The sequence below is a fragment of the Acanthisitta chloris genome, unplaced genomic scaffold (assembly GCF_000695815.1).
Source record: "Acanthisitta chloris isolate BGI_N310 unplaced genomic scaffold, ASM69581v1 scaffold10904, whole genome shotgun sequence".
Lineage (NCBI taxonomy): Eukaryota > Metazoa > Chordata > Aves > Passeriformes > Acanthisittidae > Acanthisitta > Acanthisitta chloris.
The window spans coordinates 75324-94728 of record NW_008671038.1 but is presented as its reverse complement, the minus strand read 5'-3'; the positions used below and the strand labels follow the sequence as shown (position 1 = coordinate 94728).

General features: G+C 40.6%; 1 protein-coding gene across 1 annotated transcript in view; it reads left to right on the top strand.

Moving 5' to 3' along the window:
• Window positions 1–1910: 1910 nt before the first annotated feature.
• Window positions 1911–19405, top strand: part of LOC103801526 (glycogen synthase kinase-3 beta) — a gene marked incomplete at its 5' end in the record, with an annotated part of 91837 nt that continues 74342 nt past the window's right edge. Inside the window, one exon of the mRNA XM_009073942.1 lies at window positions 1911–2104. Coding sequence (XP_009072190.1) covers window positions 1911–2104 — 194 coding nt within the window. The remainder of the gene's footprint in view (window positions 2105–19405) is intronic.

Sequence of the window (19405 nt, the reverse complement as noted above, 5' to 3'; positions counted from 1 at the left end):
CAGCAGAAACACGAGATATTTCATGGGTTTTTGCAGGGCCTTTGAGCAGTCTCTTGGGATTCACTGATTTTCACCAATATGTTTGGTAAACTTAATGTAGCGTCGTAAAATGGATCTCCTGGTGGTGACTGTGCTTGAAGGATGTGATATGCTGGCAAGAGTGTCCAGTAACCTTGGATGCAGTTTGGTCAGGACAAATGTAGACTATTAGGCTTTGATAAGAGCAATCAGGTGTGTAAGTAGAAAGTGGATGAGGATTGGACAGGCAGCAGCTCTGCAGAGGAGAGTTTGGTACACAAACTGGTGATGAGTCAACCAGGTTGCAGCATTGCACAAGCTGCAAACATTGTGCTGGGCTGTACAAACAAGTGTGTTGTAAGTCGGACTCGAGAAGTCACCACATTGTCAGGTAGAGCTGAGATAAGCTTTCTTTGCAGAGCCTGGTTTTGGGTACTGTACCTGAGAGATTTTTAGCAGGGAGTGGAGAGATTCCTCAAAGAAAAATTATTTCTCCATCGTGAAGTTTAACATATGCATATAAACTTACAGTTTAACATTTTTTGCGACAGCCCGTCACATATTTGAGGGAGGCAGCTGGGGGAAGAGAGCAAGGGGGAACTACACTGTTTTCCATTCCTTCTGGGAGCAGAACAAGGAGTGTTTCACCTGCACTAAAGGTGGTTGAGCTGTGTGTTGGAAAGATCTTTTGAAATGCATGAGTAGTGAAGGTCTGGATAAGACTACGTGGGGAAGGTTGTGGTAAGAGAGTTTCTTAATAAGCAGGTGTGACGAGCATCTCTTGAGTGCAGTTTCTGTAGAATTGCAGAGAGATTGCTGTGGAACACCAGGTTCTGTTTTTTTCTTGCAGCCCTATTGGGTTCTGTAACCTGAGCCATTGTAGTTGAAGGACAATAAATGCCCAGTGTGCTTGTAAAGTGCCTAAAGCTTTGGTCCCATTACAAGCAAAATCAGACTTTGAACAAGGCGAAGCACTGTTGGTCATAACAGTGGGGCTAAGAGTAGGTGATAGTGGCTTTGTTTTTTGTTGGGAAAGTGCACGTGTGGTTGACTGCTGAGTGCTGAAACCCACAGCTGCTGCATCTGCACCAAAACACATTGACCTCCACTTCGATCTTGCATCCTGAGTGCGTGTCCCTGTCACTATTCTCATTCTTGTTGAGATGCCAGCTAAGTGCTTGCTGTCGTCATTCTTCTCCCCCTTCCTCCCCCTGTCCTGGCAAGTGCCTCCCTTCTTTGCAAGGAAGTCCAGGCAAGGAGCAAGGGAGGGGCAGGACTGTGCCATGTGATGCAGCCTGGGTTTCTCTTCAGGTGCACAGAGCCAGCTTTGACAAAGGTTGTGCTCCTTTAATGTATGCAAGCTGGAGCTTTACATACAGGTGGATTTGCAACAAGCTTTCAGGGCTTCTGTTTTCTGTGCCAGGTGGGTGCCTGTAAAGGACAGAATGTTGCTCTGCAGGCCATACTGACAGTTTGGTTTCTTCAGTTATAGGAAAACGTGGAAAGTGCTTAGTTTTGATGATACAAACAACACTGTCTTGGATACCTCTTACTTTATGATCAGATGCAGGAATAAGTACTTGACTTTTTCCTGCATCACATTTTATTGCTGAGCTATTTGCGTCTGGAAGGGGTATATTTTTGGTAGCAGTACTCTTAGATGAAAAATTGCCGCCACTTAATATTTTGTGGTATAAAATATGCTCAATGTTTTCTTTGCATTTTGTCAGACTTCTTTATTTTTCTCTATAATATTGTAATACATAATGTTTATTTAAATTTTTGTCTTACCCTCTTCTGTTTCAGTCTTATTGGTCATTTTGTTTACAGATATATTTTGATTATTATAGTTATCTCTCTGATTATTGTTTGTTATATCTCTTGCTTCCCAGGAGACAAAGATGGCAGCAAGGTGACTACAGTAGTGGCAACTCCTGGACAGGGTCCTGACCGACCACAGGAAGTTAGCTACACAGACACCAAGGTGATTGGAAATGGATCTTTTGGTGTTGTGTATCAAGCCAAACTCTGCGATTCAGGAGAGCTTGTGGCCATTAAGAAAGTCCTGCAGGATAAAAGATTTAAGGTGAGCCTATGCATAAGTTCAGAGTATTTTCGTTAATGTTGTCTCATTTTCTACATCTTTCATGGCAGTGTTTTTGATTTTTCTTAGTTTATTTTCATTGGAGCACACAAAAATTTTCAGGACTGAAGATGAAACAGATGTTTTATGATAAATGGATATAGTTAACTTCAAAATCAGTGAGTCACTGTTGTTATGATTACTTGGATTAGTGCAAAGCAGAAAGCTAAAAATCCCAATTTGGTGTTGTGCTGTTTCCAGGTTGCAGACTAGATTTTTCAGACAGTGAGCTGTGGGGAAAAAAGGGAAAAGCTTGTCTCATGCTTATTTTTTTTAGCATAAACTCTTTTCCAGCCTTTATTAAACTGCTGGAAGGAACAGAAACCTTTGGACTTTGTTCTTAGTTGTTGCACCTATAAAGTGGATGGCTGTATTTGGGTAAATCAGCAATTCACAAGACCAAGGAAGGAAGATAAACACTTGAGCCCAAAAGAGTTTGGACTGAAGACAAGTTACTTCCCTTTGTAATCTGATTTATAAATGTGATCTATCCTGGTGGTTTTAATTGACTAGTGATTCTGTATTCTAAACAAGTAGCCTTCCAAGCCAGATGATTTCATCTGGTGATATTTAAGCCAAATAAAAGCTAAGGACCATCAGCCAGCTCATCACTGCTCATAGTCCTCTGCTTGGTACTTGATGTGCTTGACTGCTTTAGCTTATTGTCAAGTGGCCTCTGCAGAGCAACTTGTGCAAGCAGTGAATTGATAGGAAAGGTACTGGTTTTAACATTTCTTGTTTTTGCAGTAGGACTTCATGCCCAGGTGTAGCTTCACTGGCAATGTTTGGATTTGTGTCCTGATTTGGTAGCAAAATCATTCTTTTGAAGTGTTTTGAAGGAACTGGTGTGTGCTTTTTCCTTGAGTCTTGAAATTTGATGCTGTCATCACCACAGGCATCAGCATATCACAGATGCATTAGACAACAAATGGAAGAGGAAAGATACATTTAGATTAATGTAGTCATGCAGCATTGTTTACTTCTAATTGAGAAAGGCACCTAAGGTTCTTGCACTGCTCTGACATCTGAGTTATTTCTGGACTGTATTATGAGTTGAAGGTAATTAGTACTTGGGAAGTATTCAATATGATGTAAGAGTGGATTATTTCAGAAGAATGGAAGAGGTAAAGCAGAAGAGGAGGAACAGAAGCTCTAAACCTGAGCCATGCTTAAAGGAGCTTTGTCTCTTCCCATTGCACAGGTTTAAGGGGAGGGCCAGGATATTTCCTGTACCATGTCATTCTTGGTAGATGTCAGCTAGTACTTTGGACCAGAATCCTTGATATCTTTAGTCTCATAACTCTAGGGTTGTGTAGTGTGTCAAATGAAAACTTGGCTGAGCATTTTAGTTCATCAGATATAAATAGTTTGTGATGTCTTAGATTGTTTTTAATGAATCTGGATTGGGCATCTAGAATTAAATGTAGGTCTTTGATTGTTTTTGTTTTGATAATTGGCTCAGTGACATTTTGTTATCTGATTATATATCTTTTTATTTTGGAGCATTTCTTTAAGCAACTAGAAAAAAATTAAATCTCTTGAATATTGGGTCTCTTTTTCTTTAAGGAAAAATAGCTAAACTGAAGAGCTAAGTAAGATGTTTCCAGTTTGGACTCTGAGGGAACATCCAATACCTGGAGGTTCTAGTACTCCTAAACTGGATGTAATAAATGACTAAGTGCACATGTAGATGTGCAGATAGAATTTATAGAGAACTACAAAGTTTTAAAAAGTATTTTTAAATTAATGCTGTCTTTCTTCATAATTTTTTCCTCGTTTCAACATTAATAAATAAACTTCATAAGTGTAAACTTCATGGGTCATATCTGCAGTAGTACCCAAGTTATGCTAAGTTTTCATATTCTTATTTCAAACTTGCATCTCAGCTGCACAGCATCATCTACCTTTGGTCTCAGGTCCCTAGTTTCTTTAATCATTCATCAGTTTAGTCCTCCCTCTTTCATTTTATTTATTTTTTTTCCACATTCTGATCTGGAAGTGTATGTTCCTTTGGCAGGAGGTGTAAATTCCTGCAGGCTGGATGAAAGCCCCTGCCTGGACGGATTTGGAAGCCAAACACATGTATCTTATATCAAGAATAGCATACAATTACTTCAGGGTATGCTACTCTTTGGGAACATCCGATCTAGCTTCTAATTGCTGGACCAGATACTTTACCAGTTGAACAGGGGACTTGGGCTGTCTGTTGGCTGTGTGGGTTGATTGCAGTGTAGAAGCAGAGCAGTTCTTCTGTTCAGAGAGCTGAGCTTTGGTGTGCTGCTCAGCTGGGCTGTTGCTATACCTGCACAGCTGTCCAAATCCAGATCCAAGCCTTGCTAAGTGAAGTTCCACTTCCCTCTCATTAATGCATACCCCTGCTCTGACAGAGAATGAGGAAAACCCAACTGTAGGCAGGCAAAGGTGGCAGTAGCTTGTTTGATTTAAATTAGCTTCATCAATTCTGAGGGAAGAGAAGGAATGCTTTAGAAATACCTCCCTGCACTGGTCCCAGTGGTGGAACAGCAACAAAAGGAAAGTCACGTATGGAGTTGCTTCCTGAAATGTGGATCATCAGCAAAATTCTCAGCTGTATGCTTCAGGCTGGTGCCTGCTTCTCTCTATGCTTATCTCTCCTGATGCATTTATCTTGGGACATGCAGTATAATTCCTTTATTGAGATTTAGCTCTTTAAAAAAATGCTTTTAGAGAAGCCAGCAGGAAGTCTTGAAACTTAAAGGGCATGGTTCAGGAACTTTAGGAAGTCTTCAGAGAGGGTAACTTCTAGGCTCCTTCTGCGTTTTGTGCATGTGGAGGGAGGTTATTGTGTAGTTCTGGAAAATGCACAACAGTTGCCAATCTTAGATCTCTGTCAGGAAGCTGAGATACTTTTATCCAGGTTTAAAGCTAGCTTGAAAGCTGGAATTACCAGAGGGGGGTTGTATTTTTTCTTTTCCTTTTTTTAAATCATTTTCCATTACTATGACAAGTTTCTCGTCAGCCTCTGCTGAAGTGGAAGCAGCACTGGTCCATGCAAGAAAGAAGTGAGTGCAAAATCTTTGTTGAAGAGTTGAATCTTAGTTTCTCTGATGGTAAAGACAGTTTGCCATGCTCCAACCTCTTTCTACTCCCTCGTTACAGTTCAGTGGATCTTCAGCTTGGCAGTGCAGTTTCTCCATGCCCGTGTTTTAAGCAGGGGCTCTGAAGTGCTCTGAATTTTAAAATGAGTGTGTCCAGAGTTCAGTGTAACAAAGAGCAATAGTATTGCTGTTTTAGGGATAGTGACAAATGGTTGAAGGGAATAAATAAAGTAAAATCTAGGCATTTATGCTTAATTTCAGCCTGCAGTTCTGCTGCCTTGATTAAGCTAGTTCTCCATATTAAAGTAAGGAATTAAGTAATGTAATTTTGTGCAATTAGCTGATAGTTAAGCAAGTAGTTTACAAGCTACAAGTGTTTCTCATTAATCTGTGGGACCACTGAACTTCTCTCTAGTCAGTATGGAGGGTCACATTATTAGGGTGATTTTTTTTTTTTCTGTTAACAGTTTAACAGGGGTGAGAGGGAGATATTTCTCTTCAGAAAATAGTGTAAGGCAGCTGTTCACAAGCTGTTGGGACCAAACCCCTTTGAAGTGGCAAAATTTCTGAAAGACCATGTCCCAGCTTTCACCAGTCTGTGCTGTTTCAGCTTCTGTCCCATGGATGCATAAGAGTAGGTTCTCATGCAAAGCATCAATAGGTGCAGTTAAATCATTTATAGTATTTTCAATTATTTTTATCCATGTGTTGGTGCAGGCCCTCAAGTGACACAGCCTAATTGTGATGCTTGAAAAGAAAATACTGGCAGCATAAATTTTCTTACACTGCTTTTGTTGGTGTGATCATTGGAATATTCTTCGCATTAAGAGTCAGTCAAGTCGCAGTCTAATCCTGCTAAAGCCAATAATAAACAAACAGGTCTGTTAGCATAAATAGCTGGTTTTTGTTATTTCTGTCATTCCATTAACATTTTTCAGAAGCCCTATTGGAATGAATATGTGAATTGCTAGAAATATTTCACAGCTGACTGAGAGTAAATACTTCAATTCTTCCTTTCTGAATTGCAGTTCTGGATGTTTCTGCTTCAGTGCTAGGCTGTCGAAATTTAAATGATGAAGAGAGTTCATAATACCTCCTGCACCTTTTCAAACAATCTAGATTGGGCATCACATTTCTTGTTAATGGCTCACATAGGCATGAAGTGTGCAGCAAGAGAAAGCCAAATTATGTAATGGGAACCATTCATGCCATCCAGTCTGTCAAATCGTTCTGGGACTGCCTTGGTTTAGCAGTCCAACCATGTGTGTCCTTGGCTTAGTTGCCTGAATTATTTAAATAGGCAGATCTTCTGGAGTGTGAGAGGATGTCAAATGAGGGCCCTGATGGTCCATAAACGTGAGGCCCTGCATTGGTAAAGCTGAGGCAACTGAAGTAGGCAGTGCTATTTCCTATTTTTAGTTGTGGGAATATGTGTTGTGACTATTGGCACGTTTGTTGTTTCTTTGTTTTGTTATGTTTTAAAATATGTAAAGTCTTAGTGTTAATCTGAGCCTTAAAACCCAGTAAAGCAGCAGGATGGCAAAATAAGTCTATATTGAGGTTCTGGTTTCTTTTTCTCTGCTGGGTGTGTGTGTACTTTTGTGAGCTGTTTGAAATGCTCCTGAAAGAGCAGCAGCTTTCCTTCAGTTCCTGCCTCAAATATATCACGCTGCTAAGTATAAAAAGATCTTTTTTCAAAGTAGCCATATCTGCTGTTTCTGTTAACTTAATTACAGCAACTTTGATCGTGACAGCTGCCATGAAAAATGTAAAACCACAAGGAAGAATTCCCGTTTAAAACGATTAGGTGTTTAGGTTTTTAAGTTCTGTTAACTTTTCAAGAAACTTCTGTTTGAAGCATTCAGCAATTTAAAGCTGCCCAGGTTTTTTAATAGGCTGTGTGCCTCTGCTTGTAGTTGAAGGTGTCATTCTGTAAACATGCATGTGTAAAAAATGTAAAGCTGATTAATGAGATGTGTATCTTTTGCTCTCAGAATCTCAGTGGTTAACAGACCACTGTTGGAGTCTTGACTTCAAATCTGATTTGATTAATTCCACTCTTGACTGACCCTCCCTGGCTCATTTCTTGTCTCTTGATTATCCGTGGCCATTTAGAATACAGCAGACAGTAGCATTATATTGAAAAAAAATAAGCATTTTCGGGGAGTTTCAGTCTGCTAAGGTCACTGTTGGTTTAACTGATCTGAGGGGGAATGTAACTAGTAACCAGATAGAAAGAAGAGGTAAAACAAGTCTTACTTTGCAGCCTGTTAGCTTAGGCTATAGATAGTCATGTCTGTAAACTGACAGACAGGAGCTTAACACCAGCCTCTTCCTATGTGTTGGGGAACCCAGTTGGAAAGCTTTAAGGGAAAAGGTGTCATGGTCTCTTCAGAGCAGGTTTGATTTCCCTTTACCAGGTTCACATGGGATGCAGGAATCATCTTGCTTTTCCATGTTTTATCAAATCCATCTTTGAGTCTCCAATTCCAGTGTATTGTATGTTAGTCCTGAGAAGGTTAAATGTACATTTGAAGAGAAGCCTTTGTTACTGCTGGAAGTTGAGCTATTGCATAGAACTCTTGACTTCTTTTGTCTGTGCCTGAGCTGTAGACCCTTGTCAAGCGCACCGTGTCCAATGAAGTACTTCACACCTTTCTAGAGAAGGAATTGAAAGTTATCACAGAGGTTTAGTATGAACACTATCTTAAGTCAGCTTTTAAAGTCTTGAATGCCAAATAGAGGTTGGATCTGGCCCGATGTATTTGTGATTATCTTTCTCTGTGGCCTCTTGTCATCTGCACAGGTTTCCACTAAACTAAGGGCTGCACTTCCTTTGTTAATTTAATCTATGTGTGAGCTGGTTGAACACTCTCCTATCTCTGTCTAATGATCATGGAATAGTCAAACATTAATCTGTGAGGCCTTCTCTCAAAAGAATGTCTTTTTTATTTACCCTATCTTAGTTGAGTTGGAAGCTTAACTGCCATGGGGTAGAAAGTCACAAAGCTAAGATATGTTTTTGAGAATTAATAACATTTAAGTAACTCTCTTTTAAGTATTTGTGGACTTACATATCATAGCTGCTTTGAAGATCTGAGGAATAGTGAATCACTGTTCATAAGACCATCGTGGAGGTGTCACTCTTAAAAGGATGCCTTAATTTTATTGTTAAATAGCTAGAAAGAGCACCCAGAACAGCAGCTCTGTCTCCTGATGAATGAGATTACTTGTGTTTGTATCGCAAGTGGGGATGGCAGGCTCAAAATGTTTTCCAGTGACATTAGCAAATACTATGAACTTTTGTAAAACTGGCAGGAGAAAGATAATTGAGCCTCATCAAAAACGTCTTACTTATCCCAGCTGTCCTCATCTGAGGGGATGCAGTTTGTCTTAGACTGGGACCATCAGATAAAATTTCCAGAATGGGAGATGCCTGGGCATGTGTTCAGGGTGTATTTCCATCTTCTAAGCAGCTGGAGGGCTATGTTAGGTTTCACAGAGGGTTTTTTCTAGTCTATGCTTTAACTCTTGTACAGAGGCCAGATTTGTAGCCCTGGTCCACCTTATCTTAGCCAGATTATAAGAACCATTTACCAAGATAATAGCTTTTCTTGTGGCAGTACTTGATCTGGCTGTCTCCTGAAAGCCAGCCTGTCGGAGCCAATTCTGTCATTTGGCTGTAATTGCAGTTGTGGTGCCAGGCTGTTCATAGCACATCGAAAAGGCTGGGTAGGTACCTGAATTCTCACTCACAGCCTTGTATTTCATTCCATTTTCCAGTTGTCTCAAACACTGGGTTTTCCTAGCAAATAAAAAGATCTGTTTACCCTTGCTTTTGGCAGTCTTTGAAATAAACAGTGTACTGTTCCATGTGTCAGCTGAAACCTCCCTGGGCATACTTTTGTGGCCTAGAAGAGATCTAAGAGCACTAAGAAGTACCTTTTTCACTTAGTATTCTTTAAAAGTCTGTATAATAAAATCGTTTGTAGTTATGGCTGTTCCTGCAGATGTTTTCAAATCTGACAACTGAATTGGGTGCAAAAGAGGTGTTAGTGCAAAATAGGTGTTTAGTTTGGCACGTGGAGATGAAATGGAGTTTGTGCTAAGGGCATTGATTTCAGTTTTCTTATTTTTTCGCTGGGGAGTTGGGCTGAACATCAATGTCCAGGGAATACAGCATCATCCAGCTGCAGTTGGCTTAGGGAAGAGGGGGAAGTGCTTTTCATTTGTAGATGTGTCATGCTGTGTTTGTAGAAATGTGTTTGCACATGTTCCCATGTGTGAGCCCACATGCTAGTAGGGGAATATGCCATAAGAATGTGTTCATAGGAAAGGGAGGTGTCAAGAGAGTTCTTGAGGGCTTTTTTACCCCATGGATGTTAGCATGAGGCCTTCACATGGATAGTTACATGCCATAATTCAAGCTGTGCATTTACTTTGGATTTTGAGCTTTTCTATTTCCATCAGTTTTTCTGTGGTACTTCCTAGTCTCAGACCAGACAGGATGTTGAAACAGGTCATCTGTTTTGTAAATTTTCTCTCTTCTTGTGTTCACATCTAGTGTATAACTTGAGACTAAAATTGAGCCTGTTTGTCCTACGTGAATCTGCTGGCCAACAATGAAACTGTAAGATATATTAAATTTGTAAAGAGTCTTTTCCCCCACTGGTCCAGATAATTCATATAGCTGCTGTAATAATGCTTTACTTTATTTCCTGTTGTCTCTAACGTCTTCTAAAGGAACTGAGTTTATATGTCTGATTTTCATAAAATGCATATATTTATATACATACTATGAAATATATATTCCATATATATATATTCCTAAATTGAGCTGGAGACTGCTTTGAGAGACAGAGGTTAAAAAAGAGCAGCATTGTAAGGATCCTATTCTGGAATAATGACATTCAAAGTGAAGATTACAGTTTAAAAGAATTCCAAACCCATTAAGGTATGGAAATAGGTAGTTTAAAGCACATAAATAGCTGTAACTGTGCCACATGCTGACAGCATACTATAACTGCCTGAGTATACTTGAAGATGCTTCAGAATTCCTGAACGTGGTCAAATTAAATTCCATTTTAAAAGCTAATTTCTTTTCCTTTGACTTTTCAACTTTGCTGCCTGTAAGTACCTGAGATGAACTGGCATAAAGGAACAGTAATTCTGCATGCACTCGGGATAAGCTCTTTGTTTTACACTTGCAAATCAGAGTTTTACTTCTGGGTCATACCTGCTGAGAGGGAGCCTTGTTTATGGCTTGGAATCGTAGGTCTGTATAATGAAGGTAAAAGCTGACTTCAACATTTCTTCATTTTGGGATGCTTTATGGAAAAATTTGTGGTGGTAGCCTTTCAGGACCATAACTATGAGGACTGAGTATCTTTGCATCTCTGAGGATGGCAGATTACAAGCTGGTGGAGTAGATTTTGTTTTTCTCATTCTTATTTAAAAATATTTAGTGGCTGACACTGTTAGCGTGGCAATGGTGTGCACTTTCCAAGTGTGTAACCTGTTGGAAGTGAAGAATCGAGGGCAGCTCTTTGCTTTGTGAACGCAGACTGAACTTGGACATTTTAAAAGAGAAGCTCAAGGATTGGGTGGTACACTGTGCACGAGGTCATACGTAAATTCTAAGCTAGATTTGTTTTTCATCTTGCAGTTCTAGCTAAGATGAACAGGCAGAGAGCAGGCACATCTAATGCTCTTGAGAGCTAGGTAATGCTGCTGCTGTGTAGAGCTTGGATGTTGGGTGGAAATGGTGTCCCAGTGGGAACTTTCTACACCTGCCTCCCAGTTAGGAAAAAAGGTATTGTGTAGAGTATAAGTAGAATATTAGCTGATGCTTGAAGGGGTAAAAATGGTGCTTTTCAGACTACTTGGATGTTTGGCGTATGCAGTTACTTCAAGGCTCTTTGTTGTACCATTGTGTATTCTCTTTTGGAAGTCCCACAGCAGGAGACTGCCTGGCTAGGAAGATTTAGCATTAACAGTTTTTTCATCTAACAACATTACGTACCTGTGGCTCTCACTTGCTTCCTTCATTCTTACTTAGATAAATTATCTTTGGTGCAATATGCCATTCTTAGAGCGTGATTGGAATACAACATCAAATAATTTGTTTTCAGTTTTTGCCAGTGAACAGAGATTTATTAATTTATTTTTTCTCTTTAAAATACATGGCTGCTAACTCAGGCGCAGCAGATTCTCTGTCCTTTTTGAACTCAGTATTTGTTATTCAAATATTCTGCTGTAGCAGCTCTGCACTTGAGGGGAAAGAAGGGATAACCGATGAAATGCCAGTCACAGAAAGGACAGAAGAGATCCACCTGCTGCTAAACAGAAGCTTCCTGAAGCAAAGAAGGGGGGACAGATCCTTTCATTCATGGGTCACCAAGACAGCTGTGCTGTGCCCTCCAGCACTGTCTTGTAGCTCAGCTCTTTTGGCTTTGTTTAAAAATCTTGTAATTGAGCTGCCTTTTTTTTTGTTGTTGTTTTTTTTGTTTGTTTGTTTTTTGTTTTTTGTTTTTTTTTTTTTTTGTTTTTTTTTTTTTTCCCCAAATTCATAGTTCTTCCTAGAAGAGGGTTAGCTCAAATTCAGCAAACAAAAGGAGGAAGGTTTATGGAAATGTGAAAATGGGAATAATTTGTTTCCCAGTTTTTTCTTGAGTAGACATGACGTTTTATAACCAACTGGCATGCTCAATCTGGGAAGTTTTCAAAACTTTGAGAGCCATGTAATTGGTGATTGTTTTCTTTGCTGCTAAAGGCAATATGTGCACTGCCCATTGCGTCTCGGAAAAGTAGTACCAAGACATGGGAAAATATTAAAAGGAAGCTTCTTTAAATGTTTGGGTTTTTTCAAGCATCTATAGTGCAGAGGCACTTCGGACTCTTGAGCATATTCTAGAATTAGCAATGCTGCTATGCCTTCCTGTGACTTGGACACTTCCTGATCCCTGAGATGACTGAGAAGGTGAGATGTGAGTGACCAACAGAATTATTTTTAGCTCACACAAGGCAAGGAATTACTTTTCTGCTAATTTATTTAACTGTGTTGATACTTGTTTTAAAACCTAATGAGAGATGTCAAAAAAGTGGTTGTCACGCATCGGTACTGGTTTTTGGGCAGGCACAAGGAGGGGACTCACTCTCCTTTAGGGTGAAATGCCAAGTGCAATGTTTATCATATTTTTAAGTATATGTTACAAAGTTTTGGCTAAGTAGAATGCAGTCTGTTTTCTTCAGAGTGGGTTTTTGTTTATGTAGTGCCTAGTATAGGGAACTGGGATGAGTAATGGAGGCTCTTACATGTGTCATGATGCAAATAGCCAGACTATATGCATTTCTGTTCTGTAGTTCTTCTAAGATTTGAAGCCAGCTCTAATTGGTGCAGTCCCAACAAAGGTGCTCATTTCATTTCATCATTTGTGATGCTCCTTTGAAAGCCAAGCCGTGGTGATTAGACTGCTTGGGTCCTGAGCTAACTAGTCAAAATACTAGTCTGAATCACTGGAGTGTAACAAGGTAAACAACAGCTGGATCTAATTTTAAATATTTTCAAAATTCAAAAAGGACTCTGTCACAGATAGCTAGAGAGTATTTCCCTCCTTGTTTCCCCTCCTAAATTTTATGAAATGATGAAGACAGAACCTATAACAATGTCTTTTAAAGATTCATCTGCTTCTGTTTCTTCATGCAAAGATTTGTCCAAGGATCTGCTTATCAGGCTGAGTTTACAGGCCCTTTTGCATTCATCTGACTTTAATCTTACCAGCCACATGAGTCATAAAGGTTGTACCAAGTTTTTTTTGAGCTTGAAAACAGGCATCTCATTTGTACTGGATGAGTATAACAGTGCAAGCATGTTGATAGATTATAAATGAAATGATTTGTTGCAGGCTACTTGGTTGCTGAAATGGGACTGTGGGACTTACCTGGGTGTTGTGGTGGGACATGCATACTTCTTGCTGTGCTGTCCAGTGACTGCATTGCTCTTGCTGCACATGTACAGAAGAGGTTTTTTTTCCTCTCCCTTGTTTTTTTTCCCCCTTCTTAAAGTGAAAATTCATAATGGATGTTGATGTTGCCTGTGGGCACCTTAGTGGAAAAGTTCAGGTTTGCTGTCAAATTATAGAGGAAACTTAAAAAAGATGTGTTGCTGACTCACATGTGAATTAGCAGTAAGTGTGGAAAAGAGGACTTTGCAGTTTGGTGCTTCAGAATGTTAGTGCATGGACTTGGGAACATGAGGAAGATTCATTCAGTGTCTTACATGGATGGACTTGCTTTGTTTTCTGATGTCGAGCAATTTTCTAAGAGCATTTCAGATACAATCTGACAGGGAGTAACAGGATGTAGGACAGGAGATCTGAGGTGAGCACAGATTTCTGGAGAACTAAAAATGAAGATGCTTACTATTTTTCTTTGTGGTGCTCTGCTGAACTTACTTTATAAATAGTGAGCAATTCTGAGTGCTAAAATTAGAAAGTGGAAAGAGCTGATAATTTTTAGTTGAGGCAATGATACTAGAAACTGCAGTTTAAAAAAAACCTAGTGCTATGTTCTTTCTAGGTTAGATTCTGTTAGTACAACATCACGGTAACCTGTAGCAGAATTGCCTGTGAGGTCTGAAGCTTCCTTGATTACACTGCTTTTATTAGCACTTTCCACTTGCCATTTAGATACCTGCAAAAGAAGCAGCATGAGAGCATTCGAAATAGAAATGCTCTTTTCCCAGTGTGCTGGAAGCCACAGCAGGTGATTGGTGTCAGCATTTGAAGAGCCAGAGCAAATAGTCAAGAACTTGGTACAAAGCATACTTCTGTGTTTTTCTTTTGTTTTTAAAGTCAGCGTAACTTGGAAAGGGAAAAAAAGAACACAGTTTGCAGATAGTATGCTGGATTTCTTGGTAGGTGATGACTCTGCTTCTGTAACTGTGCATAACAGGCATAAAGGTTATCTGCTTTCACGTTGGACTAACAGATCTAGTAGGACAAGAAAGGAGTGTGAGACATAGGAAAACTAGGTCATGTTGAGGGTTGCCTGGTGTGTTGGAGGCATAACAGAGTCAGTGTATTCATTGAACAATTTCTGTGGCAGCACGAAGGCCATCAATTAGCAGGAAGGATAAACAGTGCAAGGACTCTTGTTTGGATCTAACCTGATGAATATCTCTTGGAAAGAGTCCGCCTTGCTAGTGGGAACAGTCTGTACCCAGTGCAAAAGCACAGCCCTGTGTGCAGGTGATAGTAGAAAGTCCCTTTCTGGTGGAACACTGTACTGTGGCATCCTGTCCTACTGGCTTGTCTGCACAGATCTGCTTGCAGGTAATAATCCTGTAGATGACTTCTTGAGTAGATAATGAACTTACAAAAGGAAATAAATTTGTCTGAGACCCTTCTGAATTCAGCTGTTCAACTAAACACTCTTGGAAGTTTTAACTGATTCACCTTTAAAGTTTACTTGTATTTTCCTGAGCATAAACACAGCTTACGACACAGTGGCTCTGTCTTAACCTGACCTTGCGTGCAGAATGTGTAGAGAGCAGTACTGTCTTGCTTACATGGGCAAGCAGCACCACATCCTCAGCAGGGAAGGAAATAATCTTCATTATTTCATACTGTTGGGATTTTGAATGCAAAAGGGTCTCAGCACCCTTTGTATAGAGTTTTGACTTCAACAAAGTGTGGAAAAGAACTGTTCACTGGTTGGGGGTGGGTCACAATCACAGAATGGGTAAGGTTAGAAGGGACCACAGTGAGTCATCTGGTGAAACCTCCCTGCTCGAGCAGGATCATCCTTGAGCACGTTGCACAGAATTGCATCCAGGCAGTTCTTGAATAGCTCCAGTGAGGGAGACTCCACAACCCCTCTGGAAAGTCTGTTTTATTGCACAGTCACCTGCACAGTAAAGATGTTCTTCCTTATGTTCAGATGGAACTTTGTGCATCAGTTTCTGCCTGTTGCTTCATCTATTGCTTGGCACCACCAAGATGAGCCTGGCTCCATCCTCTCGACACCCTCCCTTCGGATACTTGCAGACATTAATGAGGTCCCTCCTCTTGAGGCTGAGCAGGCCCAAATCCTTCAGTCTCTCCTCCTAAGAGAGATACTTCAGTCCCTTAATCATCTTCATAGCCCTTCACTGGTCCCATTTCAGGAGCTCCATATCTCTCTTATACTGAGGAACCCAGAACTGGACACAGTGCTCCAGATGTGGCCTCACTAGGGTTGAGTAGAGCAGCAGGATCATTGCAGAACTCCAAATAATCCCCACAGCTTGTCTGTTCTGCATGATGTGTGCTTTGGGAGACCTCCTTAAACTATGGAAAGTAAGATCTTGTAGTGGGAAGTATATGGCAAGGTCAGTGAAAGGTTTTGCAACTTGCATTATTAGTAACAGTGGATGTCAATGAGTTAGTTGACAAGAATCTCGTCTAGTACTGTATGTTAGACACAAAAGAATGTGTAGTCCATTGAAAAGGTGGTAGGTGACGTAGAAAATGCTTTCTGACATAATTTGTGATAGACTTGCGTGGAGTCTCTTATGTTCTACAAATGCATTTTTGAGAACAACTTGCAAATTTCATGAAGACCTGTTAAATGTCTGTGTCTTTAGGCTGTAGGGTCACAGCTGACTAGGAACTAAGCTTTTTGGGGCCTTCCTTGGAAGCATCTGGTGATGTCTACTGATAAACTATGTTGTGCCAAGATGATTGGTCTGACCAAGTCATCTTTGTCCCCTTAGTCCCTTGTTTTTTTGACCGGTTCTCTTCTGTTTACTTGCTAGAGGATTATGTGCAAGTTATTTTATTCTGAAAGCAAGTTGGAAGCCAGGATGTTCCCAAAACTACCCTTCTCTTATACAGTGGCGATGTTGCTACTGCCCATATTCCCAGCTATAACTTCAGCTTTTTGGCTTTCCTTTGCTGAAAACTTGCTGGTCTCACGTCAATTCTGTTGTCATGCCCAGATATCTGACAGTGAGGCCACTGAGTGGATGCTTGAAAGAGCTGAAGAGAGAGGACCTGCAGGTTGTGGCAGATGGGTTGGCTAATGCACTTGCTGCCCCTACAGTAAAAACTTCAGTGTGGCTGTGGGTCAGCTCTGCAACCAGCACAGGTTGCAACCAGTGTATGTGTTAAATTTGATTCCTGGTGAGTTCTGTATTTTGGGTGGCCACCTGGTGAGTCAGGTGGTATCTGATACCAGAGCTACTCAGGTATCCTAGCTGCAGGGACAGCAGCACCTGGGAGGAGAAGGCTGTGGTAGGCAGCTGCATATGGAGAGGGCTGCCTCTGCCCTGTGAGTTTAAGCTGCAGCTGTTCATGAATCAAGGCCTGGAGACTGACTTTCACTGCAACGTACTCCTAAGACATTAATTGTAATACTTACACTAGGATGGGCTTAAATTCTGAGCTGTTTTACCCAGTCATCAAAGGGGAGCAGTTGAGTCAATAACATTCCTGGATGTAGGTGCCCAAGTCCATGGCACCTGGTGAGATGCATCCACGGGTCCTGTGGGGGCTGGTGAAGGGAAGTGGCTAATTCATGGTCCATCATATTTGAGAAGTCATAGCCATCTGGTGAAGTCCCCACTGACTGGAAAATGGGAAACATAACCCCCATTTTTTAAAAAAGGGAAATAAAGAAGAGCTGGGGAGCTCTGGGTTGGTTATTCTCATCTTGGTGCTCAGCAAGATCATGGAGCAGATCTTCCTGCAAACTGTGCTTAAGTGCATGGAAAATAAGGAGGTGATTAGTGACAGCCAACATGACTTCAATAAGGCCAAATCATGCTTGATTAATTTGGTGACATTCTATGACAGGGTTACAGTGGTGGTGGATAAAGGAAGAGTAGTTGACTTCATTTACCTGGACTTGTGCAAAGTATTTGACACTGTCCTGCATGACATCCTTGTCTCTTAACTGGAGAGACGTGGATTTGAGGGATGGACCATTTGGTGGATAAGGAGTTGTCTGGATGGGTGCAGTTGATAGCTTGATGTTCAAGCGGAGACTACTGATGAGTGTCATTTGGGTACCCAGAGAAGTTGTGGATATCCCATCCCTGGAAGTGTTCAAGTCCAGGTTGGATGAGGCTTTGAGAAACCTGGCCTAGTGGAAGGTGTCCCTACCCATGGCAGGGGAGTTGGGCCTGAATGGTATTTTAGGTCCTTTCCAATCCAAACCATTTTGTGATTGGTCTTTGCAGATACTGAGGGAAGAAGGACTGGGCTTCTTGGGAGTTAGGTTGCCACTGCCTTGCATTGTTCCAGCTGTGAAACTCTGAAACTGAAAGCCCATGAGGTGGTAGTGCTTAAGTATGCCACTTCAAATTCATAGTGCTCACCTGACATCTGAAATAATTTCTTTCTGCACCTTTATTTTGGTGATCTCTATTCCTTTCTAGTGTGACTAAGTGGTGAATCTAACCATAGTGCTCTTTGCTTTGAAATTTGCCTTAAAAAAAACACACCTTGTTATGCAAATGGTTACTAAAACTTGCTCTTCTCTTTCTTTTGGGGGCAATTTAGGCTATAAGTGAATGTGGAGATTTCCTAATCTTCTGGTTTCAGTGCTGTGACACCCTTTTGCCTAAGGAAATGATTTATTGAAAAATGGGGCAGTGTTTGAAAATTGATGGTGCTGACTAAGGAAAAAACCCTCAAGCAAGAAGTCTGATAACCTGTTTTATCGAACTTGAACACTAATTCTCCCAGTAGCTTATAGTGGATTTGTACTTTGGCATAGCTGGCTTTCCCTTACGCAGTGTGTGATAGATTGTTTGTATCCAGCAAAGGTCAACTGGTGAAATTATTTTGCAGCTCTGGAAAGAATGTGCTGCTGCCTTTTAATATGAAGATATGTCTTTGAGGAAGCTGCAGTTGTTTTTATGTATAAAACTATGAAGGAGTGTTGAAATGTTCTTACATGTGTTGTTATCATCTGAAATTTGGTAGGGTATTTATTATTTTAGGCTTATTGCAGACCTGATATTCACATGTGGTGGTTTTCTTAGTTACAGTAGTTTTATTAGTTACCGTGGTAGCTAATAAATTCTGTTGCCTGCTCATGACAGACTTGCCAAACCAGGGGGTGGGGAACCAGACACCAATTTGGGGAGAAGGTGTTTGTTGTACAGGTGTGTAAGGTAAGGACTCTAAGTTCCAGTTTTAGCTTCACTGCTGGAGTTGAGCCAGTTTCCTCTCCCATCCCCCCACCCTCAGAGGAGGAACTGCCCAGTCTCCCTCTGAATTCAGCAGGGAGAGCTTAACCTTTTAAATGCTCGGTTATCTGGGAGCTCATTATTAAGACTTGTACTTCTTGAAGATTTAATTCTGCTTGGCAAATAATCATCTTCAGGCAGTTAATTCCACTTGCCAGTTCCATTCCCCCTTGGCTCCCTGCTCAGTCTTCACCTGTCGTTTCCCGTTCTTGTGTCCTAATATGTATGTTGCCTCTAAGGTCTGAGGGAGTCATTTGGATTGAAGTAAAAACCCCTCATGACTTGTAGCATCAAGCATCTTCATGTCATGTAGCAATAGTCCTGAGACAAAGGAAAAATAAACGTTGCAAGCAGCACTTACCTATTTGCTAAATAAATATTTTTTTTGAGGGTGCGGAGAAATCCATTTTTGCTTTGCAAGTCCTTTGGAATCTGTTTGCATGAAACATCTGCTGCATCATAAGAAGAGAAGGCCAAGAGTAATAAAACATTTCATTAATGTTTAATAACATAGTGATTAGCAACCCAGCAAATGTCTTATGCCCGTGGGAGATTGGAACTTATTTGATTAATAGATTAATTGCAACCTGTTCTGACTGTGATTGCAGGTGTAAGGTTCTGTGGATGTTGCAGACTCCCTGAGGACTGCTGTTACAGGCATTTTGATACTTATGTTCTTCTTAGTTGAAGAGTTAAAAATCAAAACATGAGGAAAAAATGTGTGCTGTTTCTATGAAAGAAAAGTGATTTTTCCTGTAAGAGTTTTTCAACAGAGATCCTCTGTGCTACTACTGGAAAAAAAATGGCTGTTAACTCTGAAAGCATAGGACTGCCTCTTAGAAAATACTTTTCCTTTCAATTATTCTCCTTCCTGCACTTTATGTCAGTCTTATAATAGATTTGAACCATCTCTCTGCATTTCAAGCTTAGCTC